The following is a 26332-nucleotide window of genomic DNA, read 5'->3' as shown; positions in this document are numbered from 1 at the left end:
TCCAGCCTCTTCTTCCACATTGAGAGTAAAGGATGAGTCAAGAAACAGCACACGACTGGCACGGTGCTGCTGGAAGCACCAAACAGTGGAGTGGCCTAAGGGTAGCCACAGAAATGCTTTCCCATTTTCTCTGAAAAGTTTGTAGGCAATAAATTCCCATCTTTTCCCATTGCTTAGCTGGAAGAAATAATGAGGAACAGGAGTGATGACAGACCAGTTAACATTTCTCTCAGCTTTTGGTTAAACATTAAGCTTTGCAGTACACTCACTCTGCACAGCTAAAGTGCAGGATGGTGTGGAGGTCTAGTCAGCAAGGGGACAAGTTTGTGGAGGAGAGCTCTCTTGGCAGCTATTTAAACCCATGGGCTGCCTGAAAGTCTTTGCCAAAAAGTCTCTTGCCCAAACAATGGCACAGCCAGAGAGGATGATGTACTTACCAGGTTATACTCTCCGACAAACATCTGCTCCTGCCCACTGCTGGAAGTAAAATATTGCAATAAAAAGCTCTTTGATCTCACACCATACAACAAATAATATTAAACTGTTGTTATTGGATCCCTTTCGTCCAGCATTAACTCCTTTCTTTTGTTTTTTTGACTCAATTTAACTCTAACAATGAGGACGGTTTAGACAGAGATGAGATTTTTGCTATTTAAAACAGAATTTAGTGCCACTTTATTAAAACATTAATTCAGAGTTTTCAACTCACTATCTGCTTCGCTTCATATTAGGTAAAAGGTGGCTGGAGTGAAGGGCAGGGAGTGAAAAGCCATCACACTGGAGGCTGGCTCCCAGAAATGACACATTTCTGCTCAAGCCACGGGCAAGAGCCACGCAGTGCAGGGCCACGGCAGCCCAGGGCTCCTGCCACTGCCAAAATTTGGGACAGTGCTGAGTCAGGGCACTGGGCAGGCACGGGACACTGCAGGGAGGGAGGGCAGAGGAGGGTGAGCGAGGGCACGGCTGCCAGGCTGACAAACACCAGCCCCGCTGCACCACGGGGCGCTGAAACAGCAGCTGCAAACGCTGCTGAACGATGTCTGGCTTGTCTACACCCTCACTGGAGATGTGGACAAGCCTTGGGACCATGTCCCAGAGGTGCCACTCTGCTGGTTCTAAGATTTGAGCTCTTTTCCTGCTGACCTCTCTCAGCCTCTTGTCCCAGGGGTGCCCTCGGTGGTGCTTCAGTTCTTCTGGGTCGGCTCTCGTGGCCCTGCTGACCGGCACCACCCCAGCAGGAAGTTCAGCACATTGCACAGACTGGTGCAGGAGGATGCAGCTGGAACAGAGCATGCAAAGTGGCAAAATTTAATGTGCTGGGCCAGCAGTGACCTTCGGATGGTGACCTGAGTTGCAGGGATTGCAGACTGGAGTTGGATGGTCCAGAGGAGGCCCTGAAAACCACAAAGGCACTTCTGATGGAGAGGTTTGAGTGACAGAGAGCAGAGTGACCTGTGCCTTCACCTGTTACTCGTGTGGAGATTAGATGTGCTCTGTGAGGGACCAGTTCAGAGTCTGCTTCTATCCCTGGGGGAAAATCCCAGCTACCTTTTCGAGATATTCCTGATGTCCAGTTATGTAACAACACTGGGTGGATTTTGGATCCTAAAAGATCATTGCTAGAGGGATGGAGGACCCTCACTATTTGCTGGAAGCTATTCAAAAAGGCCTTTTTCTGCATATCACACGCACTGAGTCTTCCTGCTGTCTTCAGAGTCTTGGAAAATGTGAGACAGCTGCATCCAAAAGAGCCTGGTCCTCTACCAAAATCTACCACAGCTGTCCTCGCTGCCACTCTCTGCTGCAGGAGCAGTTCTGGGGCTTTCTGCAGCAGCAAAACAGGGAAAACTCACCAAAAACAACTGGGAGAGAGTTAGTGCTGCCCCAGAATTATCCCAGCTTCTTTAGCTCAGGTGAGGTGGAGGTGTGAGAAGACCCACCCAGAGGCCTCTCCTTTGCTTTCTCCAAGAGGGAAGAGCCAGGTGCATAGTTTGGGGAATGTCCATGGGACTCAAGTGTCCTGCTGCAGCTCTGGCCACAAACAGCACCGTGGGTGCGTGCAGAGGCTCCTCAGGGGACATTACCAAAGAGCTTCCCAGCATAGCTGTGGTTGCAGGCTGGCCCAGCACAGGACAAAGGATCACATCCAGCCTTAGCTGCCTGCATGTGGTGATGAACTCAGCGTGGTAAGCCTGGAAGGCAAGGCACAGAACATGACAGATGTGTCTGTCGGACAGCAGTGGCAGATCAATGCTGACACAGAGGAAAAGGAGGGAGAAAGCCTTCCTGGATACAACAAAAATATTACTTAAAATCTGAACTGTGCTTTAAAAGGGTCAAGGGAGCTTGTTCTTCCATTTTTAGGTTTCCTGTCAGAATGCCATGTGCTGCCCAGACCTAGACATTAATGCTAGGTGTGTGTTTCAGAACTGATTTATTTGAGTATTAACCCAATCCTTTCCATGAACAGCTTTGTTTTAGAATTATATTGAATGGAGATCAACAGCAGTTTGTTTGGATGACTAAAAAGTCACATTTCCTAAAAGCTTTAGTTATTCTGGTATAAGTATTAAAAAACATGATGCTAAAATACTTCTACAAAACCTTCTTTCATTCTGCTTGATGATACAGGCAAGAGACATTTGGGCAAGTCCCAGGACATCCCCCACAACACAGGAGGCAGAGCTTCAGGATTGCACTGCAGCTCCAAGAGAGACCCAGATTTGCAGTCTGGTTTACCACAGCTTTGCTGAACCCCAGGCAATGAATGACTCCATCCCCAAAGAGATGTTCCACTTTGTTTTAGCAAACAGACCCAGATGGAACCACGGTTGTTCCTGCAGCCATTTTCTGGCTACAGGGACACATCTGTGCCATGGCCCAGCCCCAGCCCTGCACAACCCTTTCACAGCAAGTTTTGTGTACAAGAGTCTTCCATCTCTCTCACAAAAGGCCTGGCCTTGGGGCTATTTTTTAGTCTGACCTCAATTTCCACCTGCAGTCTGAGATCCTTCCTGCTGAAAGTTTAGCAAATGAGTTGTGTTTCCAGGAAATACAGTCACCCAGCTAACCTGATTTCTTTTTTTAACTGACAGAAATGCTGGTCACTAGCCAAAAGTTTTGAATCAGCTCTTGTTTGCAATAGATGAAAACAAGTGAATATAGTTTAACTGAACTGCAACAATTAAAAATATCTATGAAGCCATCAAATCTTCTAAAATGTTTTCTTTTTGGCTTTTTTTTGGTTTGGTTTTTGTTTGTTTGTTTTTGTGGTGGCTCTGTTTTGTGTGTTTTGTTGGTTTGTCTTAATTTTTCTATGTTTATTTTTTGGGCTTGGTTTTGTGTGGGGTTTTTTCAGGAATGGGAGAGGAATCTGTTTTCACCTTAAAAAAAAAAAAACATTCCCATTTCATTTTCAAGCACTCCTACCAGTGACCAGGCAGATTTTTCAGAGTTTTTCCTCTGCCCTATAATTTGTCAGCCCATGGAGTGAGCGGCACTGATAGAGGCTGCTGGTGCAGGCTGGGGGGATGCTTCTCCTCAGGGAGAATTGTGAGGGTGTCCCAGGGAACACAGATCCTGGCTCGTGGGAGGACACCAAAGCAGCCTCTGCAGCGTTGCAAAACACCAGCTGAAAGAGGATACTCTCTATAAATAGACAGAGGCAGCGGAAAATACCAGGGAGGAGAGGTGCTATTTAAACCCAAGGACAAAAATAAAATAAGGATAAGCTGGAAGGGAGTAAAGAGAAAAGGAAACAAGATGGTTTCCAAGCATCAGAACAGAGATAAGAGGAGGCAGTCAATAAAACCAAATTGAAGCATAAAACTCAGCTGGTTTAAAAGAGGAACCTGGTCAGCTTGTGGCAGCAGTGGGTGCAGTTGTCTAGGGAAAAGCTTCCTGTCTAAGGTTCCTGATCTCAAATGAGTTCATAAGGAAGCTACCTAAGTCACAGGGTTCATATACAAAATTTTTGACTTCTAATGTCTCTGCTTGATAGCTCAAGCATGGCCTTAGGTCAGGACAGTAACACTTATTATCTGAAATGAAGAATGCACAACAAGGGACAGAAAAGACAAAGTGAAGCCTCATCTTTAGTGGCTGTTCCTATGCTGTTTTTGCTTAGGAAGTGCAGGGCAAACTATAGTGAATAATTTCCAACGCCAAGTCCATCACAGAGTGCAAAGCAATTGCTTAGAAACTTTGGGGACCTCTCAGTATAGTAAGAAAAATAAAGTCACATTACTGCCACTGCTCCATGCTGATCCCAGAGGTTTTTGGCAGATCTGGAAAGGTGGCAGAATTAATGAGCTTTGTGACTGTGGCAACAGAAAACAATTAAGAAAATGCACAGGCAGCCCATTTTTAAGGTAGCTGCATAACTTCTGGGAACAAGCAATGGTACCACCCAGCTGATCCCCTGGTGCACACATGCTTACAGGTACATCAAAAGAGCTTTTGTTGAAGCATGCCAGAACACCTGGATAAAAATCAGTATTCTAAATTAATTTGCTACCAGTTTGGTCTGTCTGTGTGTCTTCTGGAGGTGCATGCACCTCACACCACACTGCACGTGCAGGCAGAGGCCTCTGCATTAACTTGGCACTGTGATGCTCTGGGTATCACCCAGATAAGGAAAAAGCCCTTATCTCCCTGTGCTGATCTCCAGGGAGTCCTCCTAGCCCTGTCACTCTGAGGATCCTTAAGCTCTTAAAACACCCTCTGGTTGAGAAGCCCTGGATAAGTCAGTGCTGAGCCCAGGTTTTGCAGAGGCAGCACACACACACCTGGCTCAGCCTGTGCCACAGCCAGCTGGCATCTTCCTGCATGAGTGGGTGGGCACAGCCAGGCACAGCCCCTTTCTCCAGGGATACCCCAGTGTGTCTTACCCCACTCCACAGAGAGCACTGAGATCCTGAGCAACTCGTGGGTACTTTTGGAGGAAAGAGAAAACCTTGGGATTCATCAACAACAATGCAGCTGGAATAGCTGGCTACCCTGTGACTGCATTTGGGGCATCTGTCTTGTCCTAGCAGGAGTGGCTCTGAAGGACAGGCCAGTTCCAGTGAACAGGGTTTACTCCCACAATAATTTACACATTTAATCACTACAACTCATACAAATAAGGCTCTAGACCACGCTACTAGTCCTGGAAATAATCTTCTGGATGTGGGAATGCTGTTTAGATCCTCGCTAGTGATATCCATTCTCCTGGAGCTCATTGCTGGAAGGGCTGTATGCTCACAGGTTTTCTGAGAAAGGATCATATTTCAACACCCCATGCAAAACTCCCACAAAAGGCTGTCAGACTCACTTGATAAGTTCAGCTTGGGTTTAAAAATCAAATGTATTTCATTATGAAGCCATCAGGCAATTAACATGAAGCAGCCAAGCATTCCTGGGTGGTACAATTTACCTCCCTGCACAAAGAAACCTCCCCACCTTGCAGATCTCCTATAATACAGGTGAGACACACCCACACACTTACTATGGGTTTCAAAATGATAGCCAAGATCCTTTTCACCAGGGCAGGAAGCCTATCAGTATTGTACTGGGATTTCAGGTTGGCATCCATGATGTCTCCTTTACTGGAAGAGCAGAGAGTGAAAAAGTCAGGACAAGAACCTATAGATAAGTCACAGAGCAATAGGAACAACAGCGCTGCTCCCAAGGCAGGGTTTGTCTTGGAGGGGAGTTGCTAGAAGAAAAAATCTGCCTGTTTCAACAGAAAACACTGAGCAGTAAATGCTGAGGTATAAATGTTCATGTCAAAAGTGACAGATAAGTCAGTACTTCACTGCCTGTGTCATCAGGGCCATGAAAGTTCTGGGGGGCCACGCACAGCCCTGGGCTGGCTGAGGTGAGAGGGTGGCTGGCTGGGCAGGAGCATGTTAGCTGTGTGTGTGAGTGCCTGCTGCTCGTGCTAGAGCCACCCTGCCAGAAACTGCTCCTGTGCTGCTCATTATTCAGTTTGCATGCTCTGCGTGCAGCCACTGGCCTCACAGTTGCAGGTTTCACAGCCCACACAGCAATGGGGTTTTACTCACAGCAATGGGGTTTTACTCACAAGCAGTCCACCAGGTGGGTCGCCCCATCTGAGAAAATCCCTCTGGTGAACAGCTCATCACCACACAGTCGGTCTTTGTCAGGCAAAGGGAGCAAGCTGCAAGGAAACCATCCCTGTCCAAAAGGCAGCAAAGGTGAATGACTGAGAGCCCTGTGTGAGCCTCCCTGCCTCATCAGTGCTCACCAGAGCTCAGTGGGAAGTGGTGGGAAACTCACACCTTCCTTTGCTGCTCTAGGACAGCAAGGGCTCATTTTCATCTGCCTCCTGTCTTTTCCCATTAGCCCTATGCAAGGCATTAATACATAATGGGACCTGGCAGAGGCTCCACTCCTCCACATTCTTAGGGAAGAATTCTTAGAAACTTCAAACCACCAATTCTAAATTTTCTTCAATTTATTTTGCATCACTGGAACAGCTACCATATAGAAATTTCCACTGGTGGAACCACAGAAAAATGTAGGCTAAAATAAGTCCCTGGAGGGTCAACTGCTCCAGCCTCCTTCCCACTTACCCACTAAGAAATCTACAAGCTGTGTTTAACAGCTGAGGGATCACTGAAAGTGTTTTGAATTTTATATTATGGGAACACCAAGCACAATGGAAGCAACAGTGCTGGGGTGGAGATATCTGAGCATAATTGTCATGTCCGCTAGACCAGAAATACAAGCAAGATCACTCCAGTTTAGAAAACAAGCTGTTGCATTTACCTTTCTCTTTTACAGGGAACAAATGTGGAGATGGAAAGTGATTTATGCAGACTTTGTTAGGAGTAGGGTAACAGCCCCAGGAAACCACAGGCATGGAAACCCACCGTATGCCCTGCACCCTGGAGGAGCTGCCTCGTGTGCTGGACAGCCCATTTCGTGCTAGGTGAGGGCTGGGAGTAACCATCTCCTTTGAAATACCTGATGTGAAGAGGCTTTGAGCTGGTGTAAACCTGTGAGAACAGGAGCCATGATTGCATCCAGGAGAAGAGCAACCCTGGGCTGCTCCCAGGGCTCAGGGAAGCGCCAGCTGAGCTCTCCTGGGCTGGGGGAACGATGAGAGGAGCAGGGCTGGTGAAAAGCAGAGCTGTCCAGAATACAGGGCTGCAGCAGTGGTCCTTGGTATGGGCTCTCCCACAGCACCTCCTGCCTGCCTGCCCTGCTGTGTGGCTGCTTCCTGGGGTCACTCATGCTGGGTGTGCTCTGTCCCAAAGGGGTGTGCTTCCCTGGCTGTTCTGCTGTCTTGGATGTGAAACCAGGTTAGGAATTTCCAGAGTTTGTTCTTTGTTGCTGGGCAGTGGAGACATGGGAGAGCCTTACCTGCTCATGGAAGGGGATGGGGGGCACGGTGGGGTGCAGCTGGAACATCTCCTGGCAGAGCAGAGCCTTCATGCACAGGGCCAGGCTGGCACATCCCTGGCCATGGCCCCAGCATGCCCGTCACTGCGAGCACGGACGGTCTGTCGCTGCAGCCAGGTGGGCTGTGCTGGCACAGAGCTGCTGCTGGGGCATGGGGCAGTTTCAGTTCAGGGAGAAGAAGTGGGGAATGAGTGTAATGAGCAAGGAGATCCAGCAGGAATGATCTGTCAGTCTCGGAGCAGAGCAGCCTAATGAGCCTGATGACCTCTGCAGTACCGGGGAGAGAGGGCTGCAGCTTTCCCACCAGCACTGCCTGGCAGCAGCTGAAGCTGGCAGTCTCCTGGCAGCATCTCCAGTGAGGCCTTTGGCACATCTCACACCTCTCCCCCTGCGCATTGAACTGCCTGATTCCATTCCATCATTGCACTGATTCCATCCTGCTGAGGTTCAGCCAACACTGGCCACCACAGAGAACAGAACAAATGGTGCAGAATGCCATAACACGAGGCTGTTTTAACTGGGCACTGCTTTGCCTGGCCGTGAGGCACAGGGAAGAGCAAGCACACTTGCTGGCATTTCAGTGGTGGGAGATGTAGGAGGCAAAGGTTTGACATAGTAACATGTCATCATGGACTTATCTGATTGCATCCCTATGAGAGCACCAACAACTCCCTGTGTGCTGGGAACATAATGGGAGGAGCAGATTAGCAGCAGGCTGTAGGGCAAGTCACCATGCTGAGTTGCAAACTTCCCATTTGCTCTCAACCAAATCCAGGAAGGCAAAAGTTCCTGCAAAGACACAACACTTCTTAGGCTGTGAAGAAGACTTACATGGTCTGGGAGATGCTAGGGACAGTATTAATCTCTTTTCCCTGCTGCAACAAACTCCTTATCTATGGCCAAACTGCCTCTGATAAACAGAAAACTCTTGCAAGCAAAGCAAGGGCTGGAAAACATCTGAAAAGGAGATCATCCTGTAGTATTTGCTTTCAGCTTCTTGGCCAGAGCTATTAAAAACTGAATAGGTCTTTCTTGTGATACAGATTGAAGTAATCTTGTGTTATTAACAGAGCAAGTTCAATGCTAACTTAACCCTGGAGGAAACCACAGGCACTACTACAGTTTGATGCACTGTGGGGGACACCTGGCAGCCCCACAGTGGGTGGAAGAAGAGGACAGGAGCTGGGATGTACCTGATCCTGCTGTCTGTGGGTTTGAGGCTGCAGAGCCCGCAGAAGCTGCAGGGCAGGCGGATGCTGCCAGCCACACACGAGCCCATGTCCAGGATGGAGCCTCCCCCTGCCATCAGAGCTGCCTCCCCTCCCGAGGAGCCCCCGGGGCTCTTCTGGGGTTGAGAGGGTTCAAGGTCTGCCCAAAGATGGGGTTGCTGCAGTCGTAGCTGGGGAGAGGAAGATCAGCAGGTGAGTGAGGTACTTCTGCCTCTGCAAATCATAAATGCAGGGCATAGAGCATTGTGCAGGGATGGGTGTGGAATTAAGGTAGAATTGGCATAGAGTAGATTTGTTGAGACAGCTGAATTTAAGAAGGAAGAGGCATCAAATACAAGAGAAATCATTTTAGATCAAAGTAAGGAGGCAATTAACATGCTTGATTAGCTTGGACAGCAAGAGGCACGAGTCACGGTGTTTCCATGAAGGCAAACATGGCATTACTTCATCATGGTCTGTGGGATGTTGGTTTTCACAAAGGGGATTCCCCCATGGTGCTTTAGAACCTGGACAATGACGCTGTCTTCTTCCTTCACTTGGCCCAGAAGTGTCACCATTCCTCCAGAGGAGATGTGGCCCTTGGGGATGGGAAACAAAGCTCTTTTTAGTGCAGGAGAGATGCTGTTTGGAGCTGTGACAAAACCAGACCTAATTTGTCATGCCCCTCATGGCAAAGCTCCCTCCTAAATTTTGTCAGAGGCAGAACAGGACCTGACTATCCCAGGGAAAACCAGATCAGAACAGGTTACAAGTTTCTGCAGAAACCAAAATTTTAATCATAAGAAGGGCTGGTTTGCTGGTCCCACAATATTGGATACAGAACATTCTTGTGTGAGGGAACTCTTAGCTAGTCCTGATGAGGATGGAACATCCTGTCTTGTTCCCAGATCCACAGCAAAAGGCAGAGGAACTGGGCATGAACCTTGCAGTTAACGTGGTCCTTGATGCTGATAGGAGTGCCACAGAGCAGCCCCTTCTCCTTTTGCTTCTTCAGTTTCTGGAGCTGATCCTCACATCCATGAATGAAATCTGTCACACAGTTCACCTCCCAGTTAGTCTCCAAAGCCTCTCCAGAACAGAGAAGAGCAGCAAGACAGATGGATGCATGGAAGGAGACATTACATATTGAGTTTTCAAGCTGAATTTTCAACCTTCTCAAAACTTCAGCATTACTGAGATCTCACCTATAAACATTATATGTTTATTTATGAGGTGTTTTTCTGCCCTGGATTCTGTCCTGCTTATTTGCCTGTAAGCCAGCCTTCAAAAATTTTAATTCCCAGCATTGCTGCTTTTTTCAGCAAATGAGCTGATTTTAATTTGAAAGTCCCACTGTAGAAGAGCCCTGCAGCATCTCTGCCATGCTGGACGTATCCTTTACCTTGTCCATGTAGGAGTAGAGGACACTTTCTGGGGACAGGGACCCCTCCTTCAACTTCTCTTCCAGCTCCATCATTGTCAGTGAGAGGATTTGCAAGGTCTGGGTGCCTGGGTTCTGCAAAGGGTGGAGAACTGGTTACAGAGGGAAGAAAAACGCACAAAAGGTTGGTTACGGCTGCAAACACTCAATTCTAACATCTGCCCAGCAATCACCTTGAGTGGAAAATTCTAGGATATATGCCCTGTAGACATGCAGACCTCCCACAGACCACTGTGCTGTAGTGGGGAATTTGCAGATGGGGAATTTGCTGAGTCTTAGTTTATAAAACCAGAAACAAAACAGGAAGAAAGCTGCACCTTGACTGGAGAGTTGCATGAACCTGTAAGAGTGGTTGGACCTGTCTCTGTTTGCTCTCTTACAGGCCTTCACTCCCCTTCTAACTCTAACTCACTGAATAGCAGTTCAACCGGCTAAAGGTTTACAAAAATTATCATTAACAAGGGAAAAAAACCCAAAAAACCCAAATATGTGAGCTGTTTGCAACCTCCCTTCCAGAAAAAGAATAGCAAGAGGTATTTCTTCAGGTTTGAGACAATTCTAAAGGCCTGACCTCCTGAAATCCAAGTGTTTCTTTACCTGGGCATGGGCAGCAGAAAATGGCTTTTGGTTGCTGATGTGCAGATGTTGGAAGAATGTGGAACCCCTCGTACTTTGAGGATGATGGGGCAGACAGATCCCTATGGAGGGGCAGAGGAAAGAGGATGGGAGAGGAAAGGCTTGGCAGTAGGGATGGATGAAGAGAATGGGCGTGGGAGGTCTGGGGTGGTGACCTGATTGGAAAGGTTCCCAGCTCCAATTTTTCTTTCATCCTTAGGATTTCCTCAGTGGGTCTGTATTGAGAAATACTTAATTTACACTGTCTTTTGAGGCAATGGAAGGTCATGACCCTCACAAAACCTTGGGTTGGTGATGCTCCAAAACATGCCCATGCCCCAGCCACCATTCACAGAGGGACTGATCAGAGCTCCTCCATTTCTTTGGTTATCCAAATTATAATCCCTTCCTTCCGTTTAAGCACATACCCTGTTTAAGCCTGCAAGCTGCCTTCTCCATTCTCTCCAGGGCCAGATGCAAAGACTTCCTTGCCTCATCCATCTTCTGCTGGACCTGCCTCCTTCTCAGCCATTTCAGAAGCTCCACAGCTGCAGCTGAGTGCAGAGCAGAGCCCAGAGGGCACAAAGGTCTCCCCAGGATGGATCCAGGATGTGCCACAGCCACTCTGGGATCATGAATTCTGTCTCTTAAGCCCAGCTGCAGACACCTGGCTCTCCCACCTACTCCTCAGAGGGCTGATGAATGCAGGCCCTGCTCTTGCCCACTGTGCAGGATCAGCTCTGAAGCAGAGCTGCTTGAACAAAGCCCAGGAATGGACTTTGCAGACCCTGGGCTTTGAAAGGGTCTGGCTGCTGGAGCAGCACTGTGGGTCAGGCTGCAAAGCAGAGTGCTCAGCTTACTCAGCCTGGGGGTGTCCCCAAGGCAGGGGTGTCCCCAAGGCAGGGGTGTCCCCAAGGCTGTGACTCCCCCAGCCAGTGGCTGTGGCTGTACCTGGCTTCACACAGCTGAATGCCAGCAAAGCCCAGCTCTGGGCTGGCCTTGCTATACCCACGTGTAGTAATTAATGAATGCTTAAGCCCACTAGCAAGCAGTGCTCAGCCATCATCCCCATCCCTCAGGCAGCATCACCTGCAGCCCTGTGGGCCTGGGAAAACTTAATTCTGCTTGTCCTGGGGATCCTTGTGTAGGGAACCGAAGTGTCCCTGTGGAGAGATGGGAGCTCAGGAGAACCAAGTGAATGAAGGTGCAACAGTGGCTCTGGAAATGCAGTGTGGAAGGAGCTCTCTGAAGGTGCCTTCAAGGAGTGACTGCTCTGTATCATTTTCAAGAAAAGTCCCTTTGAAAAGCATTTTGGCAACCTGAATCAGAGGGCAAGCACTTTTGGAAAATCCCCTCTGACGGATCCAGAGCCTGCTCTCCTGTTTCTAACCCAGCCTGCAGACAGCAGAATGCAAAGGAGCTGGACCATGTAGTCTCACCAGCTGCCCCTTGCCATGGCTGCTCCCCTGCCCAGGGCGGTTCTGTGGCTTAGTGTGAAAAGGAAAGGCTGAAAAAATTAAGCTTCTCTCAGTTCTCAAACACCTGCAAGCCCCCAGGGAAGGGACAGGGGGTGCCTCTGAGAGCTCATTGCCAAGAGGCAAGGCAAACCCCCCTACTTCTGGAGAGATGCTGGCTCTGCTCCAGTCAGCAGGGCAGCACAGCTTGTAAGGGGAGAGTGTCCAGAGTAACCATTGCTCTCTGGTGGAGGGGTCTCGTTTGGGAACTGAAGCCAGTGGTTGTGCTGATATATCATGTTACTTCCTTGCCTGTTACATGTCCTGTGGGATTATTGCTGTGGCAGCAGGGAGGAAGCTTGAGGAAGACGCGAGACCTTGCAGAGAAACTGCTGACAGGAAAACTGAGGAGGATCCTCCCTCTTTGGACAGGTCAGGCAGCAAAATGAGCCAAACAGCTCAGTGGGGATGTCACAAACCTCTCCCCACTGACTGGGCTTCACTGCCCCATCCCAGCCTTCAGTGCTTCAGTGCTGCCACTCACACCAACACCTTGCTGCCCAGGCTGGGCTGGGAGCAGCCTGCAGCTGGCAGCCTCAAGTCCCCAAAGCCACCCAGCAGCTCCAGCCTCACCTGGCGCTCTGTCCCATGGGCATGGCTTGCTGGAGGTCTTCCCTCAGGGCTTCCAGTGAGGAATAATTACAGGTTTGGGTTCACTGGTGGCTCCATGGTTTGGACTTCTGCACCCTGCCCACCTCCACGCCAGGGAGAGAGTGGTCAAACCAGCAGTGACGTGGTGCTTGGCTCTGAAAACAGGGGTGCAGGTGGCACTGCCTTCCCTGGGACAAGTCCTCCAGGCTTGAATTTTGAAATAAACATATCCAGCAATTTTGTGTGGGAAGAAAGCACCTCTAACCCCACCCAGGCTCTTCAGGGTTTGGCTTTACATTGCATTCAGTCATGGGATGCCTGGAGCTCCCTCCCTCCTAAGCCTGCTGATAAAGAATTGGGGGGGTTCCTGGGGGCTGTTTTCTCCTTGGCTGTGATAAACACTACCCCAAGCCCTTGAAAATGCTCCATGCTTTTGCATGGTTTAAACTACAACAATATATTAAAAACCCAAACATTCATCCTGCCAGAGCTTTTTTACAATCTGCATTTGGCACTCCCACATTGAGAAAACACTTTTGCGTTGTGGTATTCCTTTTGGAACACCCTTGGAAACCTGCTGGGAGCAGCCAGTGCTGCCAACCCCAGCAACAGGGGCTGCCAGTGGCTGGAAAATCCTGCTGGAAAACCTGGCATGGGCCAAATGGGAAGAAAAGATGTGCAGGACAGGCTGTCTGCTGTCCATCTGATCTTGGCATGCTGCTCAACACAGGTTTCAAACTGAAAGGGGGTGGATATAGGTGAGATATAAGACATTTTTCCTTGGGGGTGGTGAGGCCCTGGCACAGGCTGCCCAGAGAAGCTGTGGATGCCTCGTTGCTGGCAGTGTTCAAGACCTGGATGGGTGAGGCTCTGAGCAACCTGTTCTAGTGGAAGGTGTCCCTGCCTGTGGAAGGGGATTGGAAAGAGATATCTCTAAGGGCCCTATCAACACAAACTGTTCTGCAATTCCACTGTTTCTCCTTCATGCTGTGCAGGGTGCCAGCAGCCCTGTGGGAAGTGGGCCAGCTCCATCCCTGCTTGCCAGAGTCTGCATGGAGGCTCAGTTTTCCCTTCTGACTGCTGGTCTGTGCTACGGAAAACGCCAGATTTTATCCTCAGGGAGGTGAGAACAGAGGGGAACATCCCTGTTCCTACAGCACTCCAAGTAGTAGTCTGAGCATCTCAGACAGAACCAGTGCCTGTGCCCCAGTTTCCCCATTTGTAACAGAAAGTTGACATTCTTGTATTTCTCTGGGGTGATTAAAATCCACCCCAACCCCACACACAAACACAGACTGGAAATAACAGACATAACTCAGATAATAAAAAGTTGTTGTTGTGTTGGGACAATTATTGGAAGAGCTCCACATCAGAGCTCGCCTTGCTCCCAAATCCAGCAGCCGGCTCAGCCACCACTGCATCCTCACTGAGGGGAACAAGAGTCTGTGGGTCACACCAAAGGATGGCCCACGCTGCTGTTGGCTGGGACCCTGCTCCTGCAGAGCAGGCTCAGAAGAAGCTGTTCTTCTTCAGGCTGAGGGTCTCCACCTCCTTCATGAAGCGCAGGCACAGCTCCTCCTGCCAGGGCAAGGCCACGCACTGCACGGCCACGGGCATCCCCACACTGCCACGGAAAGCCTGGAGCAGAGACAGGGAGAGGCTCGGGCACGTCCAGAGGAAGGGAAGGGGCAGCTCGTGCCCCTGGAGAACCTGGCACCGCTCACCTTCGCCAGGGTCCGGTCCCACCAGTCCTGGTAGTATCCCTTGTAGCCCTTCAGCTGCTCCTCGTCCTCATCCGTCACCAGCGTGACGGGGACGACGCCAGCAGGGAAGTCCAAGGCGTTGTAGAGCATGGTGTAGCTGACTGCCACTGGGGGAGAGGGGGAGCTTGCAGTGCCAGCCAGCACAGGGAAAGCCTTCACCCCTCTGCAGGACCCCAGCTAACGGGGCACTGGCACTGGGACTCGGGCGCTGAGGGATGGGAATTGGCCCCTTGGCTCCCGCTGCGCCGGGGGGTGTTCCAGGTGCACCCCGTGGGCTGGGTCGCAGCTGTGCCAAGAGCTGAGCTCTTCCTGCTGCTGGGGATGTGAGGGAAGCAGGAATCTGCTGATGGACACAGCCAGGGTCCCCTGTCAGTGCCCTACCTGAGAGCTTCGCGGGGTAGCCGATGCCGAGAGCAGGGCCCAGCATGGGGCACAGCATCACATCCAGATTCAGCTTCTGCCACTGGGAAACAAACTGGTGGCAGAAGTCCTGAGGAGGAAATGTGCTGGTGGTCAGTGGGGTGGATGTACTGTCCCACAGCTGCCGGCTGAGGCTCTCCTTGGGCATTCAGCTGGGCTCTTGGCTCTTCTCTGGGAGCAGCAAACAGGCTACATCAGGCCTGATCCTGCTAAAAGCCAGCAATGCTTTGCTGCCTGGACAATATTCCTCCCAGCAAAGCACCCTCTCCCTGGTAAACTGGAGATGGGCAAAGACTGAGTGCACAGGCACGTGGTGACTTGAGACATAGGTTTTTGTTTTTGGAAAACCAGAAAGGAAATAAAGGCAAGTCTGATGACCTACATTTTTATATGCAGGTGTCAAAAATTCAGGTGTGATTTGGCATCATGAACTTGCCTATGTGTTTAAATGTGCTGAGAACTTGCACATCCAAGTGAGATCTGTTGAGGAGTGATGTGTTCCCATCTTACATCCCCAGAGACCTGATCATCTCCTATCCTTGGTGAGTGCTGAATCTGACTGTTCCCAGACAGAAAGCAAACAAAAAGCATTTAACCCCAAACTGTAATACTTCACCTCGATTTCATGATGAAGGCTCCAGACTTCATCCACTGTGCTGTAAAAGGAAGCAAACCCAATGAAAGGCTTCTTTCACACCTTCTTTCTGCCTTATGGCATCCCTAACTCTTGGGATGATGGATGCATTAACCAGTGCTGAAGCCAACACCATATTTCATTCCCACAAGCTTCATCCTCTTCCAAAGCAAAAGGCTGTGACACTGCTTTCATTTCCACCCTCAAATTCCAAACAGTTTTCCAAACCCAGCAGGGTTATGGTGTTGACACAAATTGCTCTGTTTGCTTCTATGCTTGCATTTTCTGCCTTGCATTCTCTCAGACACATGCAGCTGCAGCAGTATCAGTAATGTATCAAACACTGCTGCAAAACAAATCCTCACACATTTGCTCAGTCTGAGATTTACTCACTTTTCTTTCATACTTCTTATGATACTTGAAAATCGAGGCACCTAAGCAGGAGAAAGTGAAAAAAAAAAATTAATCCCAGCTCTGTCCTCTGAGACAGCTCAGTCACAAATAGAAGTTCTTTTTTCAGTGGATTTTCCCCAAAGTGGGGAGAAAAGGAACAGAAATAGCATCACTCCAGTTTGGAGATGTGTCTGATGATAGCCATATAACAATGCCCAGAGGCTTCTCTATGAGGAAGCCTTACTGCAAAGAGAGACAAGTTATTCACATAAAGCTTAACTCTGTCTACACTAGAAAGAAATGGACCTTACAAAAGGTTTGGAAATCCAGGAGAGGAGAGTTTTCAGCCAATGTGGTGCCTTTGCCAGCCAGAAGAACAGCCCAATGCCTCCTTTCTCCATCTCCCCTTTGCTGAAAGGGAGAGGGGGGATTTAGCTGAGCAGTGGTAGGAAGCAATCACAGCAGATCAGCTTTTCCCAGGCCAACCCCTCTGAACAGTGTATCCCACTGGCAAAAAGAGGTTTGCTGTATTCTGCTAGACAACACTTGATTCTCACAGCATTTACAGAATATCAGCTCCCAGACTCCTTCCAAGGCTGGTAACAATCCCAAAGAGAACCAAGGTACTGAATCACTTAAGCCCCTCCCAATGCCCACCAGCCACTACCTCCATCCACTATATCTGCTACCTGTATCTCAAGTCCAGCCAGACCCCAGGGAGAATTTCTATAGACAGGCACCAATCCCACCAAACCATTCCAGGCCACACTTACAATTTCCTGACAAAGGAGCTGCCTCCATCTGCAAACATTCCCCTGACACAGTAGTTAAAGATCACGTAGTCCACATTTGTGAGTTCAAAGGGCACCAGCTGGAGGGACAATGGAGGAGGGTATCAGTGGCACAGGCACTGTTTGGGAGAAGCCACCGAGGGCTTGAAGCGGGCCGAGGATTTCCTGACAAGCCCACAGGAAAACCTCCATCCTTCCCTGAAAACAATGTTTGCCCTTTGAGCAACAACTACTGAGTCAAAAGACACAGGATGGGCTTGTCCTCCTGTCCAAGCAGCCCCAAGGCCCTACCGTGTGGCCAGCCTCCTCCAAGAGCTCCTTGGTCTCGCGGACAGCGCGTCTCATGGCCGGGCTGGGCATGGTGAAGAAATCGGTCTCGTAGTAGCCTATGCGGAGGGGTTTTGTGCTGGAATACACCTGCAGGGACAGGGAGATGGGCTGGAAGGGTGCCAAGGAGCCAGCAGCACACCCACGCCATGGGGCGAGTTTGGCAAGCAGCACTTGGCTCTGCCCAGGTGCCCACCCGTGGGTCGGGTATTTTCAGCCTGCAGCTCTCCCCGGGGATCTCTGGCCCCTTGGAGGCTCTGTACCTCTTCATTGAAGGGGAGGGGTGGCACTGTGGTGTCCAGGCTGAACATGTCCTTGCACAGGAGCGCCCGCAGGCACAGCGCCAGGCTCTCCACGTCTTTTGCCAGTGGTCCCACTGCTGCAGCCACTGGAAGAGACCACAAGAGAGCATTCATGGCTGAAGGTATTTCAAGGGCATGTTCTGCACAACCAGGTCCTCTTGGCATGGTTTTGTCTTAATGTAGCATTGACAATAGTTCCTCTTTAAGAACTGGGCAGGGGATGCCCATGAGTGCCTTCCCACCCACAGGTCCATCATTATGGACTGACTTGCCATCCATTAATGTGCACCCTGACATCTCCATTTCATGACTAAAAAAATAAACAAAAAGCTTTGTCAATCACAACACAAGGACAACATCAGACATTTGACTGCTAATCCCACCCTCACAAAGCAGTGACAGACAAGGCCACACCCTGTGGGTAACAGGTTGCATTGTGGTTTATGCTACACAAACAACTCCTCTCAGCTCATGTAATAAAAATCCCTGAAAGGGAACCTGCTTCTCCCTAAATGTGATGGAGAAAGTTCTCCATAACCAGCTGAGGGTCCTTCTCACCCCTGCCCTGCTGCTGGGGGACAGGCATCAACTCCTACCTGCCTTCTGCCCAACGACTCCAGCCATTACTCCTCTTTTGCTGTAAAGAAAAGAGACGCAAAAAATACAGCAGTGAGTAGTTTTCATTGAAGGGAAAGGCTTTAAGCAGCAGCAAGTATTAATTAAAATTGCAGATGTGAACGTTGGCTGAAGGAAGGGCCAAGAGAAAGCTCAAGAGACAAAGTCTAAGCCTGAGTGATTTAGGCCATGTCAGTCAGGAAGAACCATCCCCTCAGCAAGCAGATGAAGAGGCTTCCCCACCTCCATTCTGGGGGAACCAATGCTTCCCTCCATATAGGCCTCAGATATTGCCCAGGCAGGAGGGATAAACGAGCTCTTCCCAGCTCTTCCCAAGTTCCCCTTGCCCACAGGAGTAGGAGCATCCCAGCACAGTGGTTGGTAGCGTGGCTGTCACCCAGAGATGCTGCTGCATTTCTCACAGTACCTGAGCCTCTTCCCTGTGGGTTTGATTGCACAGATCCCACAGAAGGCAGCAGGAAAACGCAGGCTCCCTCCTACATCTGTCCCAATGCCCAAGATGGACCCACCACCTCCTATAAGTGCTCCTTCTCCACCAGAGGAGCCTCCGGGGGTCCTGGTGAACATCAGGGGGTTGCGGGTCTGACCAAAGATTAAGTTCTTGCAGTCATAGCTGAAGAGAGAGAGACATATTGCAAATGAGGAATTCAGGTATCTGCTGCTGTGGGGCCCAGTCACCACTAAAAGACCTTGAGAAGGCAATGAGGTAATAAACTAGTTGTTACACTGACATAGTTTACTGTGGTCATGAAGACCGTGAGCCTTTTCCTGGTGATCCCAGGACCTGAATTCACTGACAGATTATTTCACTGACATTAAACCTATTCCAGAGAGAACCTCTGGCAGCACAAATACATCAACCCTCCTGGAAAGTCTTCCTGTTCAGGTAGCCAGAGCCACAGGTCACCCAAAGCTGAACCCCTGCTTGAGCATAGGCCAAATACCAACTGCAGAGATATTTGACACTGGAATTCCCCAGAAAGCGGTGCAAAGTTTGGGGCAACTTCTTTGTGTGGCTTTTTTGAACTGTGGCCAGCCATTACCACATCACCTTAAGGAAGGCATTTCAAAGGGCTTGGGCAATGGGCACCCACAGAGGAGCTTTGTCAGAGCTCACTTGGCAGGACACAGAGACACTGGAATGGTGGCTGTCCAGCAGAGCACACCTGAGCACACCACCTATGAATGACACCAAGAGTAGTCTTGCCAGATAGAGCAGGAGGTTTGGGGACAGAATAATTTAAGGCCATTACCTTAACTAGCTTCCCCTTCCATGAATGTGTGTTGGCATTTTAGAGTTAATAGGGCCATCTCTGAGAGGTTAATTTTAAAAAAGATAAAAACAGTTTCTCTCCTCTCCTCCTCCCCTTCTGCTTCTTGATTTCATGTGGAACTAGAGATAATTTTTATCCTCACTGTAAATGTGTTTACTTTTTAAAGTGAAATTTACAGACACAAAGAATGGAGACCAGGTGTTGTTATATAAAAAGAAGCGGGAAATGAGAATAGTGAGACCAGATAGAAACCCTCCCTTGAGAGGAGGAAGAGAGCACAGCTGCTATGCTGAGGGAATGGAGAACCCACCTACCTGATGAGGGACTGGGGGACATTGGTTTTGACAAATGGAATTGCCCCCTGTCTCTTGAGCACCTGCACCACCACGCTGTCCTCTGCTGCAGGCTTATTGAGGTTTTTTATGAAGCCCAACGTGGAATCATGACCCTGGGAACAGAGGACAATGAGGTTTCCAGTTGGAGGACTAAAATTCTCCCTGCCCCCATACGCATTTAAGTGCATAAATGCACCTCCAGGAACTCACCCATCACACACACGTTTAAAGGTGTGTTGATGGCAAATCTGACCACACTCTTCTGTTGGCTCACATGAGAGACAGAGCCCCTCCCCTGTCCAGGCAGCCCATTCCACATCAGCTATCACAAAGTCAAGCCAGGTGCTGAGGTCAAAGCTCTCCCCTCCCCAAACTTCAACCCACAGGGATTTTGGGATTGTGCTGGAGGTACCTGGCAGTCGATGGAGTCTTTGATGCTGACAGGCACGCCATAGAGCAGACCCTGCTTCTCCATCAGCTTGGCTTTGCGGAGCTGGGTCTCGCTTTCCTGCAGAAACTCCGTGATGCAGTTGGTTTCTGTGGCAATTTGGAGGGCCTTGGGGAAAGCAGGACAAGCCCACAGGTGAGTCACAGCCCATGGTGCTGCACAGTGACCTCTGTTCTGCAAAGGACACCTGCCTCTTCCCCCTTTTCCTCCTCCCCATCTGCACAGGGGGTATCAGGCCAGCTCTTCCTGCTACTTTTCAAGCCAAACTCCAAGATGGACACAGTGGGGCCATAGTATCAGCTTGTGTGTGCTAAAAGGAGGCACTCAGCTCAGATAATACCACAGACTGTTCTCTTGTTTGAGCTTCTGGGGTGGCATAAATGATAGTCCCCTAAGAAGGAACCCAGGAAGTGATCACAACATTAGGGCAGAAGTAGAGAATGAACATGAAAACTGACTTTTTGAAGTTTAACAACCCATTTGGAGATGGAGGGGAGCAAACAGCAGCACTCTGCCACTTCCCTACAGGTATACCTGCCCTAGGGAAGGTGTGGGCTCTTCCAGGAGGAGGCACGGGCTCTGCAGATGCTGTTTGCTGCTCCTTTTTTCTCCAAACCAAGCTGAGAGCTAAGGCTGCCAGATGCCCAGCTCTCTAACCACTCACCGAAAACCACTAACCAGTGAGCAGTGACAGCTCAGCAGCATTTGAGCCAGGTTTGAACCTTGTGTTGTGCTCCTCCCAAAAACAGCCAGCCCCGCCATGGGGGAGAAGCTGCCCTGCCCTCGCTCCTCACCTTGCCCACATAGGCATAGAAGACGTGGTCCAGAGGCAGGGAGCCATCTCGGAGCTTCTTGGAGAGCTCTGGCAGAGGCAGAGAGAGGATGGAGGCCACCTTCAGGGAAGGATGCTGTGGGAAAGGTTGAACAGGCAATGTCACACTTCTACTTCAGCTGATGGGTTCCTCCTTTCTCCTTGGTCCCCTCTGTAACTCACCCAAAAAATATCTGCCATTTAGTCACTGAGGGTGTTATCTGCCTCAAGCCCACATCCTGCTCTACCTGACACCTGTGAGCATGGTGTGAAACCCTCAGGACCGATATTAACCCTGGCTTTCTCAGTACTTCTTCCTGTTCAGACCAGTCACACCAAGCACCTACTAATTAAAATAAAGCCATTCACACAGCCTTGTTCAGGCAGGTCATGGTCAGACCTGGGGAAACAGCTTAGTGCAATGCTCTTGCTGAATTATAGTGGGAGTGGGTGTCATGGTTATACAAATGGCTCCATCAAGGAATGAAACCAGAACCGGAGCCAGTTCTTCTTCTGGCACTATAAGATATTTGCACATGGAAGTGCAAAAACCAGGGAAGCACCATGGCTGGTAATTTTTGGGTCAGCAGATGTTTCTTCACCACCTACGAAACATCATGAAAAATGTATCACCACGCGTCCGAGCTGGACTCTGAACCTGAGCGACTTTGCTCCCTGCCGGGACCGCGGGCACCATCGCATCCCTGCCCTACCCCTGCAGCGGCGGCTGCACTTCGGCCTCTGCTGATAACACATCCCCTTATCGCCTCTTCCTGCTGCCTCCCCTACCAGCCTGACTCCCACCACGGCGACGGGGAGCTTTCACACAGGGATTTCCCCTCCCCGCTGCCGTGACTGTTACCGGGATAACGGCACGGGGTTATCTCCCAGCGTTTCCTCCCCATCCCTGCGACAGCTGAGGGGTACACACCTTGACTGAGAAAGGGAAAGCAATAACAACGCTAAATCCCCGCGGGTCCGCATAAGGAGCCGGAGAGCACCTGACAGGCGGGCCGGGATAAGCGATGGGGAGGGGGCCCAGGCGAGGATGGAGCGGGGGCCGCGGTGCCGGCGCTCACCTGCTCCCGAAAGCGCCGCGCCGCCGCCTCCATCCGCACCAGGCTGAGCTCCTGCCGCTCCTGCGCCTCCGCCACCTTCCTCCAGAGCGCCCGGCGCCGCCGCCATCGCAGCAGCAGCAGCAGCAGGGCCGAGCCGCCGAGCAGGGCGGGCAGCGGCACCCGCATGGCGCGGCCGCGGCACCGGCACCGGCACCGGCAGCGGCAGCGGCAGCGGCGCCCCGAGCCGCCGCGCCCCGCTCCGCCCCGCCGGCCACGGGCAGCCGGCCGTGGGAGAGCGAGCCAAAACCTGGGCGGGATTCCCAGCCGGACAGGGATTTAAGCGGCTCGCCGCCGTGCGAGCGCAGCGCGGGCAGGCGGGGGAGGCTCGGCAGCAGGAAAAGGCGCTGCATGACAGCTCGCTCCTCCCTGTGCTGGGTGGTCTCTGTCTGATAAGGTTTATGGGTTTTCCCGTTCGCCCCGCGAGGGTTCGGTCTCGCAGTAATTTTTCAGCCCCTCTGGGAACAGTCGTGGCTTGCAGGATCAAGGCAGCATGGAGGGGAGTCCCAAAGGTACCCGACTGTTCTGCATTTCCTGGAGCCAAGGGCTGTGTGGGGAAAGGAAACAATGAATGTCGCAGGCTGTGCCCAGCGGAGTTCGCTTGTCGCTGGCCGAGCGCGGGTGTGCCTGTGCTGTGCAAAGTGCCGCGGCTTCGAGCAGCACTACCTGGCATCCCTGCTTCTGCGGCCTTGCACTCCGCGTTGGGGGAAACTCCAAAAGAATTTCTTCATCGCCAGTCCTACAAGGAGTCTGTCCTTTAAAAAAAACCCTCTATGACTTACAAAAGTCTGTCAGAAAATATTTCAAGCTCTCCAGTTTAGATACTGCCCGTAGGATTGTGAAAAAGCTGTTGGGAAGAATCTGGGCTATTTTCTCACTTCCCAGCAGGATGAGCTGTCCCAAGCCACCCCTGGCTAGATGCTCAGCTAGAAAATGTGATGGAGCTAGATGCACCCAAACTCGATTTTCCTGGCACTATTGCTCAGGCCACTGGCTTTATTTCATTCAGTCTTCAGGATCTCAAGGCTCCTCTGGAAGCACTCGAGCCACTTGTGCCAGAACCTGTCACCCTTGGAGGGAGCTGCTGTGCTGTGCATCCACAGTGTCTGGGGGTGTGCTGGGCATACTCCGTGTCCTGGGGCTCTTTCCTGAAGAGTTTTGAAGCCTCAGATATACTCAGTCCTCATGAACTCCATGTCTTCTTGCTCTGAGAATATGCAGCTGCCTGTTATCTGCATCAAGGAAATCACATGCCAGAACAGCAGTTTTCCCAGCATATTTTTTTTCCTTTAACTTCTTTTTTTTTTCCTTCCCCCTCCCTGGCCTTTTTCAGATTATGGGGCTCAGAGAGCTAGACAAGATTGCAAACTCCCAAGGGCACTGCAGTTGGCTCACAAGAGAGAAGTGGGTTGGCAGGAATGCCCTTCCCATGAATCAGGAGGACTTAATCAGGTCAAGGCTGGCAGAGCACACGATGCCTGGGATCCCGATCTCCCCTTTCCTTCTTTCTCACCCTGGAGGCTCCAGTCTCCTGCAGTAATCTCACCCTATGGCAGCACAATGCCAAAATGGGGCTGTTCCCTGGCAGTTTGTAAAACCATGTGCACTGAGATCTTTCAACATGAAAACAAGAAAAGTGGGCAACTTTGGAGAAACAGAAATTAAAACTAGTTCTTGTGGAAGAAGTGCTTCTCCAGTCTTCTTCCCCCTAATTTCATTCATGCTTAAAATCTCTCATGCAGGAACAAATTTCAGCTTCTGCAGCTCAGTTTGTGAAAGGGAAGAAAGCAGGAGAGTTATGCCTGGAGCACCTGCGCCCCCAGGAGCTGCTGCTGGAGACTCTCCTTCTCCCCTTTCCTGCAGAAGTGTGTGGGGTGAATAAGTGGGGTTGAAGCATCAGTCAGGGCAGTGGTAAGGCTTGGGTCTCTGCTGAGGATGATTCAGAGCATGGGAAATCCCAAAACGCAGCAGTCCAGCTGTGGCCCAGCTGCCAGCAGAGATGGGCCAGTGGAGGACACAGGGCAGAGGACAGGGAGCTCCAGTGTGTGCAGATGGTGGCTGGCAATGCCCTGCCCAGGACAATGTGCCTGGGACTGGCTAAGTGAGGTAAAATGGGTCTGGTCTTGTTTCCCATGGCCTGGGGTGGCAGCCACCTGCTGGCCTGTGGCCCAGTGACACCCTGATGTCCCTTTGGGACACTGGTGTCGCCATGCCAGATGAGCACTTTTGTGCTGTTATGTCCATAGGGCTGCCCATATGCTACTGCAAATGGGTCTTGAATCTTGGAGTGCTGGAACTGATCCTACTCTGGCTCCTCCTCCACTACTTGGAAGGGCTGTAGCCCGTGGCTAAGGGAGGATGAAAGGATCTGCTGGATTTGTGAAGGCTTCTTTCCCCATGGCTCATATACCTCCCTGTGTCCACAGAGCTCTGACTGGGTGGGTGCCACCACACCCCCGAGATGCTGGAACCCTGCAGTTACCAAAGGAAGGGCATAAAGTTGTCATCTTCAGTCTGTGACAAATCACACACAGTCAGCCAGACTGGCTGGGGCTGAAGGACCAGCTAGTTCTCGTTCACCTGACACCAGAGCGGTGCCGAGAGCTTGGTAAACACAGTGGTGTTTATCCGGAATGCTGTGGCTCCTTTAGCCAGGGGTTATGTTGGAGTGACTAATGGCTGTGTACTCACACAAATATTTCTTGTGTGAATCAATCTGATTATGGCACTCCCAGCATTCTGGAACAGGGAGACCCATGGTTTATCCGTGTGTTGGAGGGAAGCAGCATCTCCTGTTGGCCTCCCACAGTTGATTTCATTTACTCTTATTTCCAAGGAGGAAATAAGAAATTGTTTGCTATTCACCCAGGAATTTCACACTTCTGTTTTTCCATTTCACCCTGCTGTTTTTAGACTGTTTCCCAGAAGTTAACAACCTGTTCCTGCCTCCAATTGCCAGTCACCTGCTTCCTGGTATCTGGCTTTCTGGAAGAAGATCCAAGCTACATTTACAACAGCCACCAGTCCTTCTTGCTTTATTTCTCCTCTCCTTGTTGGTTCCTGACTCTCGAGTGGAATTAGTCAACATGGTCTGCACGAAGGTGAAGCAGCTCCACTCAGAGCTGTTTAACCCCTGCAAGAAGGTTGTTCAGCAGCTTGGGCAAGAGGCAGTGCCATGTGGGAGTGATTTCTTTTGTCCCTGACAGAAAACTGCATGTTTCAACCAAGTTGTTCACTCAGTGATGTTTTTATTGTTCACTTTGTAGTCACTTCAACCTCGAAAATGTGCTTTTCCTCTTTCCTGCCTGTTCCCCAGAGCTCTGTCAGTGTGAGGGCTGGTTGCTCCCAAATCTTCTCCCAGCTGGAGTGTGTGAGTTGCCACAATCAGTTAGAACACATGGTTTGTTGTCAGCTTTGTGAGCTCTGTTCTGAAGCAGATTAGGAACTGCTCACGCATTTTCTCCACCAGTAGAGTGGAGGAGGAGCTGCCCTGGGAGAGGACTTGCACATGCAACTTTCACTTGCAAAACTCTCTTGCTCCTTGTTTGCATAGCAGCTGTTGCATGGTAGCTTGAAGGAAAAATCTGAGATCATAACAGAGGGATCCCGAGGGTGGGAAGGACCCCTTCAGGAGATCCCTGATATTGCTAAAGGCATCTTAAGCAACAGCTTCTGAAAAGCTCCTTTCTATATAAATGAAGGAGTAGGGACTTATTTCTAACAATGTCTGTGTTACAGGGATCTGAGTCCGAACAGTTTTGCATTAAAAATAAATAAGAAAAAAACATGTTAAGTGAGCAAAATTACTCCTGTAGTTGTTTTACTCCTGTAGTTGTTTTACACAGCTCAACGAAGATAATTTTATTGGCAATCATGAGTGATTACAGTATTATCTGCCACCAAAAAAGTTATTTTTTGAATGCTAAAGGAATTAATGATACATAAAACTGTGCTTAGATTGAGTGCATTCATCAGCAGAAATGCCTCGTGCTGGCACTGCTGCACTGTAATTACTCTGCTCAGAGGAGGAGAGCAGGAGATGGGGGTGTTGTGTGTACTGCCACAGATTTACATACACTTACACACTGAGCAGCTTGGGCAGGGTGGAGCAGAGCCAGGGCAGCAAAGCTGGTGAGCAGGGAGACAGGTTCCACACATCCTTTTTCTTTATTGTGCATTATGGAGCGAAGAGTGGAGGTAATCTCTGTTTAAAACTTTACAGGGTGAAGCCAGTAAGGAGAAGATGATTAAATGCTCCTCGGAATATCAAGGGGTGAGTCCAGTCTTTGTAGGATGCTGTTTCA

General features: G+C 50.3%; 2 protein-coding genes across 2 annotated transcripts; both read right to left on the bottom strand.

Annotated features, from left to right (window-relative positions):
* Positions 1-578: 578 nt before the first annotated feature.
* On the bottom strand, positions 579-11451 carry LOC110467701 (vitamin D3 hydroxylase-associated protein-like). Its single transcript, XM_085586033.1, is given in 19 exon segments — positions 579-1241; positions 1244-1279; positions 2085-2126; positions 2129-2192; positions 4247-4286; positions 4890-4933; positions 5489-5588; positions 6068-6151; positions 6153-6163; positions 6879-7004; positions 7372-7460; positions 7463-7554; positions 8499-8760; positions 8763-8809; positions 9084-9217; positions 9562-9705; positions 10021-10151; positions 11103-11234; positions 11237-11451. Coding segments are annotated over 19 exon segments (2184 nt in total). The 5' UTR covers positions 11310-11451; the 3' UTR covers positions 579-708.
* A 2643-nt stretch (positions 11452-14094) lies between these two features.
* Positions 14095-22222, bottom strand: LOC110469780 (fatty-acid amide hydrolase 1). The gene is made up of 15 exons (XM_021528876.4): positions 21993-22222; positions 20897-21010; positions 20067-20210; positions 19634-19767; positions 18452-18658; positions 18006-18046; positions 17371-17495; positions 17072-17197; positions 16763-16860; positions 16301-16400; positions 15990-16030; positions 15579-15618; positions 14924-15032; positions 14504-14649; positions 14095-14417 (listed from the first exon to the last, which is right to left on the bottom strand). Exons 1-15 carry the CDS (start codon positions 22155-22157, stop codon positions 14289-14291), a joined length of 1719 nt encoding a protein of 572 aa, XP_021384551.3. The 5' UTR covers positions 22158-22222; the 3' UTR covers positions 14095-14288.
* Positions 22223-26332: the final 4110 nt, after the last annotated feature.

Source organism: Lonchura striata, chromosome 8 (genome assembly GCF_050655825.1).
Source record: "Lonchura striata isolate lonStrDom1 chromosome 8, ASM5065582v1, whole genome shotgun sequence".
Classification (NCBI taxonomy): domain Eukaryota; kingdom Metazoa; phylum Chordata; class Aves; order Passeriformes; family Estrildidae; genus Lonchura; species Lonchura striata.
The sequence above is the reverse complement of the archived record's forward strand: the minus strand, read 5'-3'. Positions and strand labels throughout refer to the sequence as shown.